The sequence below is a fragment of the Poecile atricapillus genome, chromosome 2, assembly GCF_030490865.1.
Source record: "Poecile atricapillus isolate bPoeAtr1 chromosome 2, bPoeAtr1.hap1, whole genome shotgun sequence".
NCBI lineage: Eukaryota > Metazoa > Chordata > Aves > Passeriformes > Paridae > Poecile > Poecile atricapillus.
Genome location: NC_081250.1, coordinates 30,688,512 through 30,708,882, shown reverse-complemented (window position 1 = coordinate 30,708,882; position 20,371 = coordinate 30,688,512). Strand labels below are relative to the sequence as shown.

General features: G+C 37.7%; 1 protein-coding gene across 5 annotated transcripts in view; it reads right to left on the bottom strand.

Moving 5' to 3' along the window:
• Positions 1–20,371, bottom strand: part of HDAC9 (histone deacetylase 9) — a 460,460-nt gene that overhangs the window by 13,398 nt on the left and 426,691 nt on the right. For all 5 annotated transcript variants that reach the window (XM_058831729.1, XM_058831731.1, XM_058831732.1 and 2 more), the window contains 3 exons: positions 16,452–16,585; positions 7,436–7,520; positions 2,126–2,279 (listed from right to left, as the gene is read on the bottom strand). In XM_058831729.1, the coding sequence (XP_058687712.1) occupies positions 2,126–2,279; positions 7,436–7,520; positions 16,452–16,585 (373 nt within the window). The remainder of the gene's footprint in view (positions 1–2,125; positions 2,280–7,435; positions 7,521–16,451; positions 16,586–20,371) is intronic.

Genomic DNA, 20,371 nt, shown 5'->3' with positions numbered 1-20,371 from the left:
CGATGCTCAGAAGCCTCAGAAAACCTATCAATTTTGATCCAGCGGGACAGAATTTTTCTAGTCCTGTTACTCTCTGATGGCAACTTGGCTTCATGTGACTTCTTTGAGAGCTAAAAATGTAGGAAGAGATTTCAGGACGCATGCGTGCGTAGGCTTTTTTTTTGTGCTGCCAACAAAAGTCTGCAGCACCACAGAAGATATTCCAAACGAAGTAATTTTTCCACAGAACAATTCATCACAATGGATTCATCCCTACAAGAGTCCAAAATTGATGAAGTGTAATGAATCTGGAAGCCACATGAATTCCACTTGTGTACATTTCAGTACATCCATTTTTTCCCATGTTTCTCAGCACCACCCTGAAATTCTGTTTTCAGAATCGGTAGAAACTGTCATAGGTTATCAGTTGGTAGGTAATAAGCACAAAAATTAAGTGCAGTGTTACTCAAAGGAGTAGGAGTAGGAGTAGCAGTTGCTCTTGGTAGTTGTAGTTTTGAGTGGAGGCACATAACAAATAAAATTTTTGGTTATTCTTAGCAATGTAAAAATATACAAAATTAACCATGCCCTTTTCCATACAATTTATAGCTTTAATTTGCTTGACTGCAGTATTTCCAATAATTTAAGTAAAATTATTTATATTTCAGAGCTATGCACACACAAGTGGGAATTTTTCTGTCCCTAGCTAGCAGAAGTGTCTTGTAACTGTCAGAAACTTATATGAAAAACTTCATTATGCCTTAGCTGAGCACTGATTAGCACAGTCACAAATCTAAAACACATCTTGTGTTCATCATAGATTCTTCTAAGCTTTGATGAAGCTGTCTGCAATAATCCTAGCACAAGAATAGCCATGGCACATTAAAATGTAAGTACAATTGGAAAGGTAATTATGATAATACTGTGAACTTTACTAGCTAGCTCTACTCCCTGTGTGTCCCTTTGAGCCATGCCTCAATTCTTTGACAGATGAGTGTTGCCACTGTTGTGCCAAACACATCCATAGCTCTGAGCATTGCACTAGTCCCCTGGGCGCCTATCAGTTCAGTTCTGATTAAAAGACACAACACAGGAGGAAAGAAATGAAGCAACTAAGAAGCAGTCACAACGTAGGAGCCATGGATCTTTCTGGCTCCACTCCCACCACTGCTGTCCCTATGCACAGCTCCCTCTTTTCTCTACTGTCTTTCCACAGCCTGATGAGCTGATGAGTCTCCTTATAAGGCTTTTTTTCATCTTCCCTCCTCCCTCCCCTGTTTTTTGTGTATAATGGAACCCAAGTGGTTCCACTACATTTTGTGTCTTTCTCTACTGGCAAAGACGAGGAAAGTTTGTCCTTAAAACTAAAAAAATAGGAAACTCCAAAAACTTCTGGAGTGGCTTTTCTGATTATAGATGACACAATATTCAGTGGCTACTGAGTTTTTTTCACGTGTAATTGGCAAAACACACAACAGAATTTAATGCATCATTTTCTTAATTTGGCAGTTGAAAGCAATCTTCACTAATGTAAAAAGCAGACTACAAGTTGAAAAAACAGAATTCTCATTCTTTGCTGGTATACCTCCATTTTAGCACATAGAAAATGTTGGCCCTAATCCTGTTCAGGATTACTTTAAGTTTTATACTGGCACTGTTCACTTTTCTTCCAGGGAAGGAACTTTTAATGCCTGTCTAGTATCACTTAATAATTATTTAAGTCCATCCTTATTAAATTAATTTTACTGTTTGCTGAATGCCTTCCTAGCAGATTAAAACTAAAAGAGATTTGAAAAGCTCTTCTCTAATGAGAAGAATATGGTTGATTACACTTGACCATGTCTATTTATCTCATATGGATATTACACTTTTTATGCAGAAGCAAGAATTAGACATGGGAAGAAAATAAGGTTCTTGTACTAGTCATGGACTTTATTACAGAAAGAGAGACACCAAATTCAAAAAACTGTTAGCATAAAATATCTCTGCTTCCAGTGTTAAGTGAGAGAACTGAAACCCAGGGATGAAAAATTCCAGATATCTCAATTAGCAGATAATTTTGAAACAACCCTTAGTCTTCCTTTCTTCTTCATTTCACTTGGCTGGAGTGAAAGCCTTGCTCTCTGTAATAATTTCATGCACTTACCTGCTGCCTTCCTGAGGAATACACTGCTCAACATCCACTGAAAGAGAGGCCATAGCAGATACTGTTTCTGTCTCCTCCCTCTCTTGCTTCTGAGACTCGGCCAGAGCACAATCCACTGGCACAGAGTATGGCTCCACTGACTTCCAGTACTTGCCTAAGGAAAACACACATAATTTATGGGAATTTTAGCTAGCATGGTGGTACAAGAACAGTAATCACTTAGTTCAACACTGAGTGATTATAATTTAAAATCACTGTGGTGTAAGCAGTACAGTTGAAATTTCAGACTGCAGTGAAGAGCTCTGTTTCTGAACCTAAGAATGCCAAGTTGGAAAGTGCTTTCATTCCAAGGGCTGCGTCACACCCTTCCCCAGAAGGTAATAAACTGAAGGAGTAACACACAGACTAATGAACACAGATTGTCAGGAAGGCGGTTGGCTTTATCTACACAAGTTGATGGGAGTTCAGAGAAGGTTTAATAACTAGAAGCTCTGATATGCCACACAGTTGATGCAGAGACAGCAAAATGTAGAAAAATGTACATTGTTGTACAAAGTGCTCACACAGCACTGTCTTGAAAAGGAAAGAAGTCATAAATGCCAGCTCAGACTGAAGTGGTGTTGCCAGAACAATCAGGTTTGTTAGTCCTGGATGTTCTTTCTCCTCCAACCTCAGGGCGTATACTAGAACAATAATTTAGTTAAAACTTTCATATATGAACTGGCTGTTGCTGGAAAGCTGCCAAGTATCATAAGGGATACCTGGATTTCTGGTCTGCTATGTAAAAATACAGCAGCGGATTAAAAGCATGAGTACTTTCAGATTTCTGCCTGCAACGGAAGAAGCTCATCAAGCAATGCAAAAAATAACAGCAGGTGACTCATCCTAAACATATAAAATTATCTGCTACTGCACAGCTATTAAGAAATAGTTTGATTATTGGAAACCACATAACAAGTACGAATTTACATAAATTTTTCTTAACAGTCCAGTAAAACACTGAGCACTCACTAATTGCCAGGTGGATGACACCTGGGAATTAGGAGCTTTGGGAAGTCTGGGAGCTCTGGACCAGAGCTTACTCAGAGTTTAGCAAGAAGCTTTCAGCAGCTGCTGCAGAGGTTGGATCAGGGTACTTATCTGGGAATTAGACAGCGGGTTTCAACAGCTGTGAAAGAGAGGGGATCAAGCAGGGGACCTTTCCAAGGACTAAAAGGAGGATTTTGGCAGCTGGGCAGCAGGCTGAGTTGAGGTGCTTATCCAGAGGGTAGCTGGAGGCTTTGACAGCTGGGAGGCCAGGCCAGCAGTGGTGCTGCCTGTGCTGCAGAAAGGCTGCTGAAAACTCCCTCTTTGGTAACACAGCTCTCAACACAGTTTCAGGCTTTTGGAAGGATGAACTTTTCCCTCCAGTGAGAAAACAGCTGTCAATAAAGTCTGAAAATGTCTTTATTCAAAAACATCACTGCAAGATGAAAGCCCAAGTCAATCTAAAAGAACAACCAGTGAGCATGGCCAGAGTGTTTCTTTGAACTCTAATAGTGTGCACGTTTGAGTAGTTAGCAGAATCTTTAAATAACGGGGACCTTCTGGGGATAAAATGTAAAGTGTATTAAGTATCCTACAAAGTTGAGATTAAGTGTTAGGAGGTTGGCTTTGCTCCAAAAACATGAAAGACAGAGCTAAAAAGTTATGTACATAACAGTAGGCTCAATGATTGGAGCCTGGCAAATTTTATAAAAACAAGACAAAAATATTCTCTATTGTTACTGTGCTCAGAGACCATATTCTCTATTCATTAAAAAATACACTAAAAACAAACAAAAAAGTTATATGAGCATTCCAAAATGTTCTCACAGATCCTATGTGCAAAAGTCAGGCTTTGCAATATACACCCAATTCAAACCCTATAATTTATGAGCTAAATGTTCACAGAGTGGGTGGGGTTTTTGTTGCAGAAACAGATGTGCAAGAAAAATCAAATCTGTTGGCATGGGAATAATACCCCCTCTTGCCTATAAAAGAAATGAACCCATGTTCACTGCTGGAGTTTTCAAGGGCTTTTATTCATAAAATAAAATATTAGTACCCAGCTACCACTGTGTTGCTCTCCTGCAGCAACAATAAAACAGCATCAGTGAGGATTTCTACATCACATTCATTCATTCACACACAGGCTTGCACACCAGCTGCCCCCTGAATCCTGACTTTCTTGTAACATTAAAACTCAGGGCCAATTTGAGCATATTAGTGGGCTCTCTGTGCCCATTTAACTGCCCTTCACTCCCAAGCGATTGGTGGTGTTCTTTGTTTGAGAGCTGTGTTATGAGAGAGGCTTCAGTGATAGGGAGAGCAGAGTCAGGCCAGGAGGCAGGTGGCAGCCCATATACTGCACTGGAGGGTCCTGGAGAAAGGAACTACGTGGCAGCGTGTTTGTGGTTTGTGGGGGGAAATGTTTAAGCAGTCACAATTAGAAATAGCATCCAGGTAGCAGCAGGTACCTCATGCAAAGAGGGCTCTGTGATGCTTGTGAAAAAGAAATGATAGGTGTTTCTTTAAAACTGGAAAACTGTATTTTACAAACATCTTGGGTAAGCAGAAGAGCTTTGCAAGCTTCTTTTTATCCAGGACAACATTTATTTGCTGTACACAAAACATACAGGCCTTGAATGTGTGTTCAGCCAAAGGATTTGCAGGCAAAGACTTATGGAATGGGGAGGCAATCACAGCACGCAGCTGCAAAGGAGCTTTGTTAGGAGGTATGTTGTGGATTGATAATTAAAAGAAATCAAAAAGCATTGGCCTCAAACCACTCCAATCTTTGAAAATGACATTTCTACTGTGCCCTACTGGAATGTGAAATTTTACCAGTGCTGTTACATTCATTGAGAAGGGCTTGGTGGAGCTCAAGGGAAAAAATGAAGCATACTGCTGGTTTCATTCATACAAAACTTGAACAATCATGGATCGCAAGAAAACAGGAATGAAACCAAATCAGTCTTCTAGGTATGCTTTGGCTTTCAGCATGAAAATGTGCTTAAGCCTCCCTCAAATATTTGTGTGAGCACTGACTATTACCAGGAAATAATAAAAGGGAATGTTTCTCTAACTCCTATAGGCATTTGTAATTGCCTTTCATAGATTTGCACATGCCGTACCGTGGCTTGCTTGAAAAACAATGTTTGGGGTTGGTATTCTGCTGTTGAACAGGATTGCTCAGAAATAGCCTATTACATGGGTGTGGAAAATACTAATTCCAAATATATTACATTTTCAAAGGAGCTTTGGATCACTGTCAATACAAAACATTTATAGAACATCTATTCTAGCTAGAAAAACAAAAGTGGTCTCTTAGTTTCTAAGTATTGTAGCTTCAAGGTTTTGCAAAAAGCACAGAGAAGGGGCTTATTTGGCATAAAATGTTGCTAATATTCATTATGAAAGCTGGATCACAGAAATACAAACCCAGTATCCAAAGGCAGTGCAATGATTCAAACAAATCAAGCTTTCTCAGTACCTCTTGGGGTGCTAATCAACAGCCTAATGCTCTGCAACTTGCCCAACTCTCTTAAGTATTGAACAGGTACTTGATTCTCTTAGATCTAAATATGCATCACAAAGCTTCACTGAACTTCATCAGGGCTCCTTTCTGTCATCCAAGCATATTCCTTTCTAATACCTGGTCTCTCTCCAGACAAAGTGAGGTAAATATAAATTTTTAGGTAGCTGCAAGAAAAGGCAGAATGTTGTGTGTAAGTCCAAACTCTGAACAGCCTGACTAAGGTTTCAGAACAGCCCACTGGACTGCATGACTGTACCAGTTCAGACGAAATCTAGCTGTGGCAAAATTAAGCCATTCTGCAGAGCTCTGGACTATGTTCTCAGATTTACACTACATATTTGTTCCTAAATCCACACCTTCTCTCTCAACAGCCATCATTTCTGTGTATTCCTACTCTTCTGTTCATCTGTTTCTCAATTCACCCTTTTTTTGGTTTCACATCCATTTTTCATTACATACATGTTTTATTTCAAACATAATTTAATCCCTTTTCCTTGTGTCTGTGGTCTGTGTAGCATTCTGCCCTTATTATAATTCGCAAATCTGTTTTATCTTGCACAGTACATGAATCTCCTAAACCTGCTGACTCCCTCCAGATCATTAACAGATTATTAACAGGGAATTTTATCTCATGAACTATCCAAGAACATACCACTCAGCACAAAGGACTTATTAGAATATATGATATACAGATTATTTAATTAGAGCTTCTCATATATATGTGTCTACTGGACATGCATGATGAGTTATATATCTACAATGAATTTTCTTTGTCACTTTGCAGCTAAAAGCAGATGGAGAAATACTGTATGAACAGTGAACTGGGCATGGTGTCCCTTTTAAAAACTGCATTTATTTTATGTAGATGAATCCCAACCATTTGTGGTTCATCTCAAATGAAGGAAAACATTTGTTATTCATTTGTTATTTTAAAGCAAACAGTAGAAGTCAGGAAGCTCCCACTGGCTCAGTAAAATGGCAGAGACCAGAAGATTAGAGAATTTAAGGGATGTGTGCTCAGTTGGATTAAAGAAATTGATGGCACAAAGTTCTTCAGTGAGCAAATGCCCTAAAGCATCTGGGTATTTAAGGGTCAGAGAACACAAGTGAAGTAATAATGTACCCCCCTGTCTCAGAAACAATAAAATAATGTAATTTTTAGCACTGCTCCATGGATCAGTGCCCATGAGGAGCTTTTTAGCTTTATCTCAAGCTCCTGTGAATCTCAAAGTGAGTACCTTGTAAAGGGCTGCAGAAACAGAATCTGAACAAACTGTTTGCTAGAGCTCTAATTTACCTGTCCATTCCTGTCCCTCACTGACAAACATCTATTTCATCCAAGCTGCTCTGGAATGAAAAAATTTGGGAATATTCAGGAATCAGAAATGTTTAAATAATTTTAATGGGTTACTTTTTCAAGGCTAAATACTTGGCAGAGAGAAAGAAATACTGAAGAAAAGAAAATCATATACATATACGTATAGATAGACATAGATATAGATATAGATATAGATATAGATATAGATATAGATATAGATATAGATATAGATATAGATATAGATATAGATATAGATATAGATATAGATATAGATAGATATAGATAGATATAGAGATATTAGACACACCATGCGAATTTACACATAAAACATTTTCCCACTCTTTTCTCTGAAACAATAATGTCTATGACATTAATTAATAATAAAAAATAACCCCAAGCCCATTATCCCACCAACTCAAACTGAGAAACATACTTTGAATTTCAGTGGTCTTTTTTAAAGAAGCTATTGCATTCATATTGGGGATTTGGTGCACAATATCTTCTGGGAGAGGTTCCAGCTGAAAGAATAGAATAGAATAATATAAATAGTCAATAAGCCACAGGGACATAAAACAAACTGAAACAATCTAATCCTCAGGAAAAGCTCAGCCCAAGAACTGGTTAATATGTTGCTGGTATCAGTTCTAAATGTATAGTCATGATTTTGTTTTCTGTTTTCCAGCCATGTAATTGAATTCCAAGGGGCTTTTCTATTGGCTGCAAGACTAATCTATGGAGTCTCTGAAGCAGGTGCATGTCTGTGTATTATTCATTAAAAAATGCTAGTTATTTGTGTAATTTTTGTAGGTTCCTCACAGACCAAATTCCACTGCGTCTGTATATGCAGCTGGGCACTCCAAACAAAACCTTGCTGAAGCTGCACTGGAACCAAAGTGTGCACTGTATTATCTTTATTTTTCTGATGTTATTTCATCTAACCATCTTAATACATTTTAAGGTTTATAGGGGAAAACCATAAAACACAGCTGCTTTTACTAGCTTAACTTTAACTTCAAATAAAGTAGTAAGTAAAAAAATGGTTATGCAGATTAGCAGTAAATTTCCCTAAGTAAGTTTTTTACAGAATCAGCTGCATTTTAATTTCCTAATCTTAATGGAGTATTCTTTGAGTAGGCCTGCACTAGTAGAAAGAAGTGTTCAGTTACTGCATAGTTATTTTTGCTCTGCAGTGGATAAATATAAAAAAGTAAAATGTATTTTGAATGTCACCCACATGTCCACCTTCCACACATTTTCTCCTAGGAAAAAAAGGGTAAAAAATTGATTGGGCTAAATGTTTCTCCTTGCACTGTAATAACTATATTCTCCTTGAACTAGGTAAAAAGTCATGAAGTTTTTTGCTTCCCCACATAAACTGCCATGGCTGGGTGTGCAGGCTTGCGTCCCAAGGAGTAGCAACTGTGTCAAGGTGGACAAAGAAAAGAGCTATCTCAACACCAATCTCTCCTGTCTAAAGCTAAGGAAGTTCAACCACCATTGACAGGAGACATCTGTACTGCAGACAAAACTCCTTTCTTAAGTATGCCTGCATCTATTTTAAACTAGGTCAAGTGAAGCCCACCCAAGGAGCTTCCTTTGTGAAATTAATAGTTCAGTAGCCATCATATACTGTCCTCCAGGTTGCTACTGCTGCATCGCTACTCACCAGCTAGATAAAATCAACTTTGATCCAAGCATGCATAGTGGGAAGTAACTGCAGTGTGGATACTCCCTCGGTGGTGCTATTTTAAGCAAGCTCAGCTACAAATCCCAAAACTTCTGGGATCCTGCCACTACAATCAGCAGTGAATGCCTGTCAGTGATAAAGACGTTGCAAATATCACCAGTCCTTTGGAGTCTTGGTTACTAAAATGAATAGGGCTGTTCATGTCATTATTTCCTTAGAAGCCCATATGGGATAGCAGCTGGAAGATTTTCTTCTGGCTAGAAACAATAGCACTATGTTTTGTTTTCAAATAGCATAAATCAGTCCATTCTGCTCAGTGATCAACTATGCAGAGAAGTTCTGGTTGGACCTGACTGGGTCCCAGTGCTACTTGGTTAGCAAAGAGGCCAAAGTGCAAAGAAAGATTGTTCCTATCCTGTAGCTATGGTGGATTAGCACAATGACAGCAATTACAATGCAAATAATATTTCAGACACTTTGCAATCCTTGAACCCCATCTACTTTATCATCTTCATAGGTGGATCTATTTGGTAACTCCTTCAGGTGCTTGGGGGGAAACTGCATTTTTACAAAAATGCCAACAAACATATCAAGCTTTACAGATTTTAGAGCAATAATCCATGTAATAACCTTAATAATCCACAGCTTGAGTTATGCAGATAAATAGCATTTGCTTTGTCACTAGGCATTTTCTGTTTGAAGTAATCAATCATTTGGCCAGGAAGAATAGAAAACCCTGAAGTTCTGTTTGGTCATGCTGGGTGCAGGAATGCATAAGGGGCAGCAAAGAGTAATAGTTTAAGGTTCAGTTTCATCAGTTCCTAATTCCTAAGGCTTTGATGACCAATTCACTTCCCTGAAACAGAGCCTGGAGCTCCAGGCCATAGCAGTAGGAATAATAGTAAAAGGTATGGAATTGACAGACTGCAATATGTGAGAGCTGTGTCTTGGTTTGCCCTTTAAGTATAAGATTCTTTAGGCAGACCTTTTGTACTAATTATATGCAGATCCTTTCTACTAATTATTAAGATGGCAAGAACTGATGTAGAGGCAGTTGGAGGAGATTTTATATTAGAAGGTGGATATTTTGTTGCCCTCCTTAAAGTTGGATTTTTGCAAGAACCAAAACACAAAATATTATCAAAACCACCTCTTTATTTATCAGTGCAGATTTTTTTTTTAAAACAAGTAGGCTGCATTTGAACATGTAGACATATCAGGTGAATATTTAGAAATGACAGATATGTTTTTAGAAATCAGCATAAGCTGATGAATCCTTAAAAGAAGAAAAAGGGTAAAACATCCAACACCTATCCCAATCGTTATTCCATCTGTTAGCACTACTAACAGTTGTAGGTGATGAGAGTATAATGGGCATGTTTGATCATTTCCTTAATTCTCTTTTTTCCTAAAAATTTTATTTCACATCCCAAGTTTGGCTGAGGCAAGTTCCTAAGCCTTTCTGTCTCCTCATTCTTAAGTACAGCCCGACAGACCTCGGACCCTCTTTCATATCAGGGAAATTTTATCAGGCTCCACAAGTGATTTCATTGCATCATATATCCCGCATAGCCCAAAATGAGGTTCCATTAAGAAATCACTGCAGAAATAAAGCCAGTGGGTTATGGCAGCTATTTCTATATCCTTTGAAATGAGACTGTCTGCAGTCAAAAGAGGATTTTGCTGGCAGTTATCCACTGTTTGCACACAACTGTATAGACACAGAAGTGTCCCTGGAAAATATCAGCAGTTAGACTGAGTTCTGAACAAAAGAAATTACTCTACACCTGGCATATATGGCACCATCACCTTCCCTCCTACACTTGCTGGCATTCAGATCATGAAGCCTGTTAAATCTGGAGGCTAACAGAAAAGAAGTTGAAAGGAGCACTGGAAATACACCATCAGGAAAGAAATTGTTCAGAGAAGAACAGTTCAAGTCTGCAGAAATAACCAAACCACTGGAGAGACAGTTTGGACCAGACACAAAGGGTCACATTTTCAAAGCTTTTACATGGCTGAATTGGGCTTTTGTGTCCTAAGTAGAAGATTAATGTAGAAACTGAATCCACTAATCATTTTCAAAATAGGAAAAACAATGTAAATGGGAAAAAAAATCACTTGGTATGCCAAAATCTGCCAGAGGCATATCAACAAATGTTTGAAGAAGGAATTAATGATGGAAATTTCATGTGCCCAGAAAGGGATCTGAATTGATCCTTGGGAACGTGGAGAGAATCTGAAACTACAGCAGTCCGTACTGAGCTGAAAATTCTAGCAATATCCGTGTTGTCTTTAGCACTGTCATGTTTTAAAGTACCAAGATCAGCTTCACTGAAGAATGTTGCAGAGTGCAGTTAGAGATTACTGACAAATGAGGCAAGAGTAAGCAGAAGGTAAGGAGGATGGAGAGTCTGCCAGAAGCAGAGGAAGGGGAGGAGGCAAGCAGGCTCCTCAAGGTTGCCAGGGCTGCAGAGGGAAAAATTACAACCACCCCTTTCTTGGTTACACTATGTAAAAAACCCATCAGCATAAAGACTGAGCTTTGTGGCTCTTAATGTTGCCTATGATTACAGAAGAGTAAGTTCAAAGATCTCACAAGTCTTATATTATGTGTTCTTATATTAGAAATTTTGTCAGAGTTTCTGCACTCTTTGCTTGCTTACGTATGAGCATTTCAGGCAGGTATTTTTGTGATCAAGGGTTACAACGCAGTAAATAAACAAATCAGATTTCATCAGGGAATAAGTTCAAAGACACAAAGGGCCATTAAGGTCATTAGCACCTGCCACTCCCTGAAAACCAAGCAATACCTTGGAATTACGTCATTTTGGAATCAGAATATTCTTTTTCCTTGGCCAAGCCACTTCCTGAGTAGCACTGCCCACCTTGGGAACTTTGATGTCACCTTGCTGACCTCTGGCACACATTTTGCTCCAGTTTCCTATCCCATCCAGATCTCTATTTCTAGACTCTGCAAGCAGCAGTTGACAGGTGGTTCAGACTCGGTGTTAATTATTTTCTAGTATTAGAGTCAGATTAACAATGAGGATGTGAGATTGTGAGCAAGTTTACCATGCAATTTAAAATTGATCTCAGGCCATATTCACTTCCATGAATATTTCCATTTTGGAGAGAGAAATGCTTACCTGTTCTGGTAAATAAACCCTTTTAATGCCCTCTTGGCAGAGCTCACTGCCTAGCTGGCAAGCAGACCCAGATTGACACTGAATTCCACAAAGGAGAAAATGCCAACTTTTCATCATCAGCAGGAAAGCTGCAGAGTACAAGCTTTCCTCTTAAATTACCATCCCCTCCTAAATGCCAGCTCAACAGATTGCAAGAAAGAAGCACATACTTCACACTCTGCAAGAAAATTGTCCGGTGTAAGTTTTCAAACACGCTTGGGAGCCAACCAATCACAATGTTTTGTCATATTCTGCTTCAGACTGAAATTCAAGCCAGAAGAGTATTTACTAGAAGATGTTAAATTTAGTCACTTAAAAATGTTTTTACACTTAGGGCCAAATTCAGCCTTGGCTGCCACAGTCAATGAGAGCAGACGTGCATCTTCTCTGCGCCTTCGCTGCAGGGTCCCGCTGGGCAGAGACACTGCGGACTGCACTCCTCCTGCTTCCTCTGTGAAAAGAAGAGCATGACCCCATCTGTGACTCATTATCACTTGTTACAGACCACAGAAAACTGCTGTGCCATGGGGAGCTAAGAGCCACTGCCCAAACCTGTAGGCAGATCAGAGGGACCATGATGTCAGAACGACTTCAGTGTCCTGTAGAGATATCACACCTGGCTGCTTTAAAAGGGATGGGATGAAGGAAGAGCTAAATCCTTAGGTTTTGACTCAAAGAGGTTTGTGCTTGAAAGAATACTTCCCTAATGTTTCTGGCTGCAGAAGAACCCCTATATGAGTGCAGCTATGTTGGAAATAAAACTTAGGATTTAGCATACTCGAATCAAGGAAAGCCCATGTCCAAGCATTTTTTAAATCCACGTAGTTCCACTTCAAAAATAATGTGGAGGAAAGAAAGCAGAACATATCTTACATAGATAGAGCAGCATTGCTCACCACCACCAGGGACCAAAAGTCATAGCAGAGCTTTTCATAGCACCTAAGCTAGGATGGGCAAAATAAGGGGGAATATCTATACTCCACAATGAAGATTTTGGGGAAAATCTCAATATTTAACCCAGTTTTCACAGAGTTCTTGGAATAAAATGCAAATCTTAATATTCAATGGTTTTCTTAACTGAAGTAATATGTGTATCTATATACACTTTAAAAATGAGGTTTTAAATCCATATTATCAATGTGTGAAAAACTGTAGAATCTTTTAAAGACTGTCACAATAAATGAAATAATTTAATTTTCAGCACAGATATCATAATCTTAGAAAGGCTTAAAAGCAATTAATCTTTTGGAATTATCTGAATCCATCTTTTCCTTTGTTTTGACAGATGCTCTTTTAACAGACCAGTTCTCAAATCACATTGAGAAAATTCAGAGATATTTTAAGGCAACTGATGGTCATCTTGCCTTTTCACCTTCCAGAAGGATTTTCATGTTTGCATTTTGGATTTCAAGGGAACCCAGCTGCTTAATCTCTTCTCACCTCTTAGGAAGATTTCCTTCCAAGGAGATAACCTAGAGTGCTTCTAATTAAGCCTGCAAATGGTCAAATGGATTTTTCTCAAAGTGACATGGAAACTTTCTGCTTGTAAACAGAAGCATGGAGAGAAAAACCTAAGATATCAAAATATTTTAAAAGTAATTTTACATGTAAACTTTCTAATTAAAAAATTATCTTTATACAGTTTATCCTTAATTCTATAGCTTCCTTTTTAGTTTGTTTATTATTTAAGAAGGTATTCACAAACCAAACAGAGCTATTTCAGATACCATATGTTGTCTTGCCTTCTTTCCAGTTGCTGTCAGAAACGGTATGGATCTCCTCAAAATTCTCTGTTACTTATACCAGTCCTTCCATGCTCAAATTATTTTAAAAAGATTAATTTGATAGAGTATTATTTTCCTAGTGTCTTCACTTACTTTTTTCTAAGAGAAAAGTGAGACGTTATCTTACTAAACAAATCACTAAACTATAAGTCATGTATAAATTAAAATATCTGTTTTGGAGGTCAACTGTTTTCCTTTTTGATTCTCTGAGAGAAACTAAGAAAAGAAGGCATTTTGCAGTTGCAAATTTAATGTTACCTCTTAGGTAACATATCAGACCAGCACTTCCTGAAAGGTGAAAGTTTTAAGTTGTGGCTAGTTTTAGAATTTTTTTTAAATGTTATTCTGTTGGTAATAGGACACATGAAGCAGTGAATTTCTGTATTGAAAAGTCCTGGCCAAAAACAACAAAAGAAAAGAAAAAGTTTTCAAAAAGCTCAGCAAAATGTTTATGAATTCTAATCCTCAGCACATGAATAAATACATCTGACAAACTGCAGGGTACCTCACAAAAGCCTTTTCCAACCTTTCTAATTTAAGTTCAAATACATGTGTAGTGTTTAGAACTGAAGTTAATCTTGCCAATGTTTTTAAACTAGGGGTGCAGCATATACCATTATTTGTAAAAGTGAAAGGCAGATAATAATTTATAATTATCCTATTAATCACCTGTAAAGAACTGCATTCAGAGAAGAATGCATCCTCAAATTATAGTAATTAGTTGTTTAAAGAAAAATTCCATCCTTGGCAGAACACGCTTGGAGTTTGCTGTGCAAGTTTATGAACAGTATGCTGAAATCAAGCAGTGTATACATGTGCTGTGGGTGATGTGGTGCATATTGCCATAAGTCTGTTTCTGACTGCCAATTAGGTATCAGACTTTCTCGTTAGTGTCTGCTCCTTGGCAACACCTTTACTTATTCTTTTAAGCCAATGTTGGTTTCTTGTGGTACTCTTGGTAGCAACATCCTCTCTGGAGTACTTTTCTTCACAGCCATAGCATATTTCATCTTTGAAATTCTGTTGCACCAAACCACATCCCAGAAGACAGTGTTGTTAGCAAAAGGACATGAGAAGAATGCTTATTGCCTGAGATGTTTCAAGTTATTAAGGACCATATTCTTTTACAAGCAAATTAAAAAGGACTGCATGGGGGGTTTTGTACCCATCCTCATTCAGTGACAGCAGAAATAGTAGTTGGGTTTGATACAGCGGTAAAACAAAATAAGGCAGTTTCCATAAATGGGGTAGCACCACCAAATGGTCATAACCGGAGAGAGGGACCCAGGCGCTGACACAGAGGAAGATACATCACCCTGTCAGCATAGAACCATTCACATTAGTCCCACAAGGGTGCAAACTTCAGGGAATGGGTTTAGAAATGCTATGAAAAGCCACTGGTGTTGTAATGCTATCACAGGGACGATGACAACAGAAATATCAGTGAGAGTGCCCTGGAATGGCAGCTGATCAGGAAGGCAATGCTGCATTCACTAAGATTCTCAAATGCCTCAAGCTGGGTTATGTATTCCATATTTCAGTACCTAAAATAAAAGAACTAACACTGAGCTGAGCAGCTTTTTTAGTAGCGTATACCACCACACTGGAAAACTTTCCTTCTGGAGTTTATCAAAGGTGACAGTAGATAAAACCCATTGAAAACCTTCTCTTTTTTTTTCTAGTATCTGTTTTACATTTCTGAGAATATTTTTGAAAAAGCTAACACTTTATTCATTGTATGTATAATGTAAAGAAATAATAAGCATTGTTGATGTGTCATAAAGATGAAAAGCAAAGGTTTAAAAGAACACTTAGAAAATTCTTCTACCCAACATCCATCAGAAGACACGTTACTTCACCTTATTCACATAGGTAGGAAGCCTTGAAGTGGAAGGGACCTGGCAGACTAGCCTGCAATTTGGCACTAACACATTTGATTGGAGAGATTATATAGCTATTAAGACTTCCCCTGAGGGGGAAGCAAAGTAGCACACTCCACTTTTATAACAAGATCTTGCAAAATTCACAATTTATGGTAAAGGCTTTTGTCCCTTCATAAATTATTTTGGCTGCACCTTCAGCAATTTTTTTTTTCCTTCTCACTGTGTTTATAGGAGAAAATATATTTTTTAATGGATTGCACAAAAATTTTCACTAATAGGCATCTTTATATTGCATTTGTATACATAAATAGCACATACTCATATTTACTCAGTCTTATAGTCTCCTCTCAAATGTTGTTAACATACACAGTGTTTTATAACTTTGGAAACTCCATTTCAGCTGCATACAGATCAACCTGAATCTTCATTTATAATTTTTTTTAATCTTGTACACATTCTTATTAATAATATTTCAGAAGTGAAGTGTCAAAATACTGCAAAATACGTGCCTTTACAATATCCAGTCTCTGAGATTACCAGTTACCTTGAAAAAGACATTTTTTTTCCATGATAGATGGCTAAAAGGTCCAGTCCTAGTACATGATATGCGCATCAATGACTGCCAGTGATGCCAAGTCTGATATTCAGTACATCACTAAAAGCAATTTGGAAGTTTTAAATATTACTCAGAACTGGGAATAAATTAGGCATGCACTAAAGAATTTTTATAAACATCTAATTTAGAGGTATTTATGCAAACCAAGTCTGTTCATTTCTAAGACATATTCAAATTCCATGGTTTTTATACCAAACGAAAAAAGGACTGACACCGTAGTTACTAAAAGAATACCAAAGACAGCAGCTTCAGCAAACTTGGCTCATTCTCTCTACCTGCTGTATGTTTTACCTCATTTCCTAGAAGGGCGTTTATACAGGCTTCAGAGGCATCACAGATGGCAGTAAGGTCATGTCCTCCCTCCAGTGCCAGCACCACACGGCCATCCGCCAGCTTCAGCAGCTGCTTGGTTAGGTGACCAAAACCTGGCATTCAAATACAGGAGTGCAAATAATTAAAGCAGAACAGGCACTGCAGGCATGTTTCACATCTGCTGCATGAGAATGTAGAAAGCTCTGTACAGGGATATACTTAGTCCAGTATCCTGTTTCCAACCATGGCCCACACGAGATGATTTGGAGTTAGTATATGGAATTTTTTATGAGGCACATGTGAGATAATGTCCCTCATGTTGATCCCTCATTGCTGGAGATTAGTTGAAACATGAGGATGTCTCTCTGCTTACCTTTGTTAACCATTATCACCCTGGATTCTCTTCTATTTGCATATCAGTGTGACATATAGCCATGTTATTTAGAGAGATCTGACATAATCCTGGTCACTTATGGCATTGATATGACAAATAATATCTGTAGTTAAACTATGGTGCTAGAATTAAAAATAATTGTGCTTTCCAAATGAGATGATGAAGGGTTTTTTATTTAAAAATTACTTCTTCCTTTATATTTGAGGTTTAAGAATAATATAAAATCATGGATGGAGAGATAGTGGAAACATATGTTACCTCTTAGCCCCATCTTGAAGTGTTTTTAGAAGCAGCACTAACAACTTTAATTCAAGGTTTTGGTATAAGCTGAAACTGTCTAGAACTTCGTAACTATCTGTACCAGTATCACTCACTCCTGACCAACAGTATTCAACTGCACCATAACCAAAAATGATGGTACTTCATTTTCTGTGGTGATCTATAACTATACAGACATTACCACAAAGTTTTCATCTGTGATTCAAGTAAAGTTAATTTATTACATTTTTAATGAGAAGAAAAATTGCATGAAATATGTCAATTTGGAGTGAAGATTTTTGGAAGGATTTTTGTGGTAGTTTCCTAGGACAGCTATTGTTTTTGTTTAATCTCTTTCAAGTGAGAAATGATAAATAAAGATTTGAAACTACTGATGTTAAATAAACATCACAACTTTTCCACTTGATCTGTACTAGTTGCTCCATTGATGGTCATCACTACTCAGTCCAGTGCATTTCCTTTCTTTCAATAAACCATTAGAAGGTACCTGCTAAACCCTGGAGTTCTAAAAAGACAGGAAAATCAGACTCTTTTTATTATGTTGCAGTGAAGAAGACCACCAAAAATCAAATCTCTGGAAATTGCATGTATATTTTCCAAGGGAAATTTTCTAAACTCATGTTTAGTTCTGTCTTCATTTTAGGATCTGAAATGAATATCTTTGTTAAGCACATGTCCAATTGTTACTAAAATAGGAACTTTATTATATCAAATCTGGATTAGCTGTACAGACATAAAAACCCCAAAATAAAAACTCCTCTACTTGCCACTTAACATATAGATTATCATAGAAACACTTGAAGTGAAATACTGTTTCCTTGAGCCACTTCCCAATCTTCTGTATCTTGAAAGTACCAAAGTTTTGATTCTAACAAAGTAACTACACTGTGGTTCATATTACATTAAGGGGTGAATAAAAATTAAACTATAAACTCCTCTTAAACTCAACCTTCCCTCATGAAAAAAAAATCCAACAAAAAAACCCCAACAACCCCCTCTCCCTCGCCTCTCTACAAAAGACCAAATTTAGACAGGATAATAAAAGTGAAGGAAGCAATGGAATGAGGGTAACCTTTGATCTTTAGCCAATTTCTGCTGTCTTTTACCTACAGAAATCATTTCTGTCTGCATGTTATATATGAGCTCTTTGGGTCCATAAGAAGAGAATGCCAATAGTGCAAATTGAGTCAAAGACTTCTACATTCCTGTTTCATTTACAGGAAATTAAGAAGAATCAACAGGTGCAGGATCCCCATATCTATAATTCACCCTTTCAGTGTGTGAGGAATCCAATAGCACTTTTAAATTGACATTATCCTTTGTGTTATACAGACCCTGTGAATGGGAAGCTCTACCACATTTACCCTGCACATTGGAGAATTCTGTTTGACTGCAAATATTGCTATCTCCACATCGTAATCTTCTGAGGTTTGTAGGGCAATAAATGTAAAGACTCTTACAATGCCTTTTCTTCATTTAGGCAACCATACATAATATAACCCATCATCATTGTTACAATATTAGTTTGTCTGCTTGGTTTCCTGATAATTTTCTTTGTATCAATGCTATAATAATCACCCCTGACTGAACCAGAATACAATGAGCTACATAGAAAGCTCTGTTCTTTCCAGAGATCACGGTGACAGGATAAACTGTTTCCAACCCAGATTAACATGATGGGGCTTTTCTTCAGTATAACTACTCCGAGAAAGTAAAGGTGATTTGCTAGAAAGTGAACAACTAACTTTAGTCAACAGCACCAACATCGCCAGCGACTGAATGAGTTATGGAAATTCTTAACAAAGAAACTTGGATCCCGTGTCACTGCAGCAACCTAGGAAAGATGTTAGCTTCCTCAAGGAAATCCCCTGGAGTGCAGAAGTAAGAAAATGGAAAGAAAGGAATCCCATTCAAGTAATAGCTTTAAGATGGGCTGTAGTTCATGCCAAATAATTAATGAAAACAAGAAGAAAATAGTAACAAGCACCATTAAAAGAATCCGTCATCTCCCCTGATATAAGAAGATCAAGCACTGGCCAACTTCAGGTGAGAAAGGAGTCAGAGAAGCATTTTGAATCCTGGGCCTTTCCAACTCACATGAATATCTAGAAATCAGATGCAGTTCTTCACCCTTCTACTGTACCTGCTGAAATCTTGTAAATGTGCTCAGTGATTTTGCATGAAGCATTTTTTTTTTTCAAATTAAGCTCATGCAGCATGCCAGAAAATGGTAACAATGGTCTTGCGCCAACTATTATTTTCATAATTTCTGTAATTTAAATATTGAAAGTACTTGCTTCATCAACAGATCCAACATTTGGGTATCCTGGGCAGAACTTGCAAAAGCATTTAATATTCACTTGCTATCATCCTATTAAATATTATGATTAACCTTTGATTTACACAAGAAACAAAATGCTACTAAGTAATTCTGAAATTCCTGCTCCCCAAGTGTTTTATAACAAAAAAAAACCAGGAGTGCACAATGTGCATCAAAGCAGAGAAGACTAGATTAAGGCTGTAACCATTAAAAACCATGCTATGCATTGGAGAGATAAACGGTACATGAGCTGTAATTTGAAGTAAAAATACAAAATTTCAAGACAAAAACATAATGTGTAATTTTTAATTATACCCTTTCCCCTCCTGCAGTACTATTATTGGAGGAGATACAATACTCAGACTTTTGTAAGGAATTATTCTAGTGTAGGAAGATGGAAAGAGAGAAAATTATTATTCTATTAAACTAATGAGCAAGCTTTCAGTCTGTTATTCAGTGTGCTGACCGCTCAAATTGCCATCCAAGGAAGTAATTAATCATTTAGTGGACTGATGCACTGATGCCCCTGTAAGGATCTTGGGGTTTTTTTTCTGTTTGTAACAGATAAGCTCCCCCCACACTCTTTTTAGTTCTGCTAAGCAGCAAGGAATGACATGGGTGAGGTTTCTGAAGCCTCATTTGACCAAAGTCACTGGAGTAACTGCACTCTACCTGGACTTACTGAAAACACAAAAAATGTACAAAAATCCTATAAAAAGAGAATTCAGAGGTATTTCAGTTTTCTTTTGTTGTTTTTGAGGTATCCTCAGTCTGATAACCTGAAATGGACAGTGGCAAAAGAAGGCAGGTAAGAGACCTCTTATCCAGCTCAGTTCCCCTCTGACAGGCTCACTATACAACTGTGTGCTGTGTTACACATGGTTGAAGTAAAGCTAACCAGTCAGA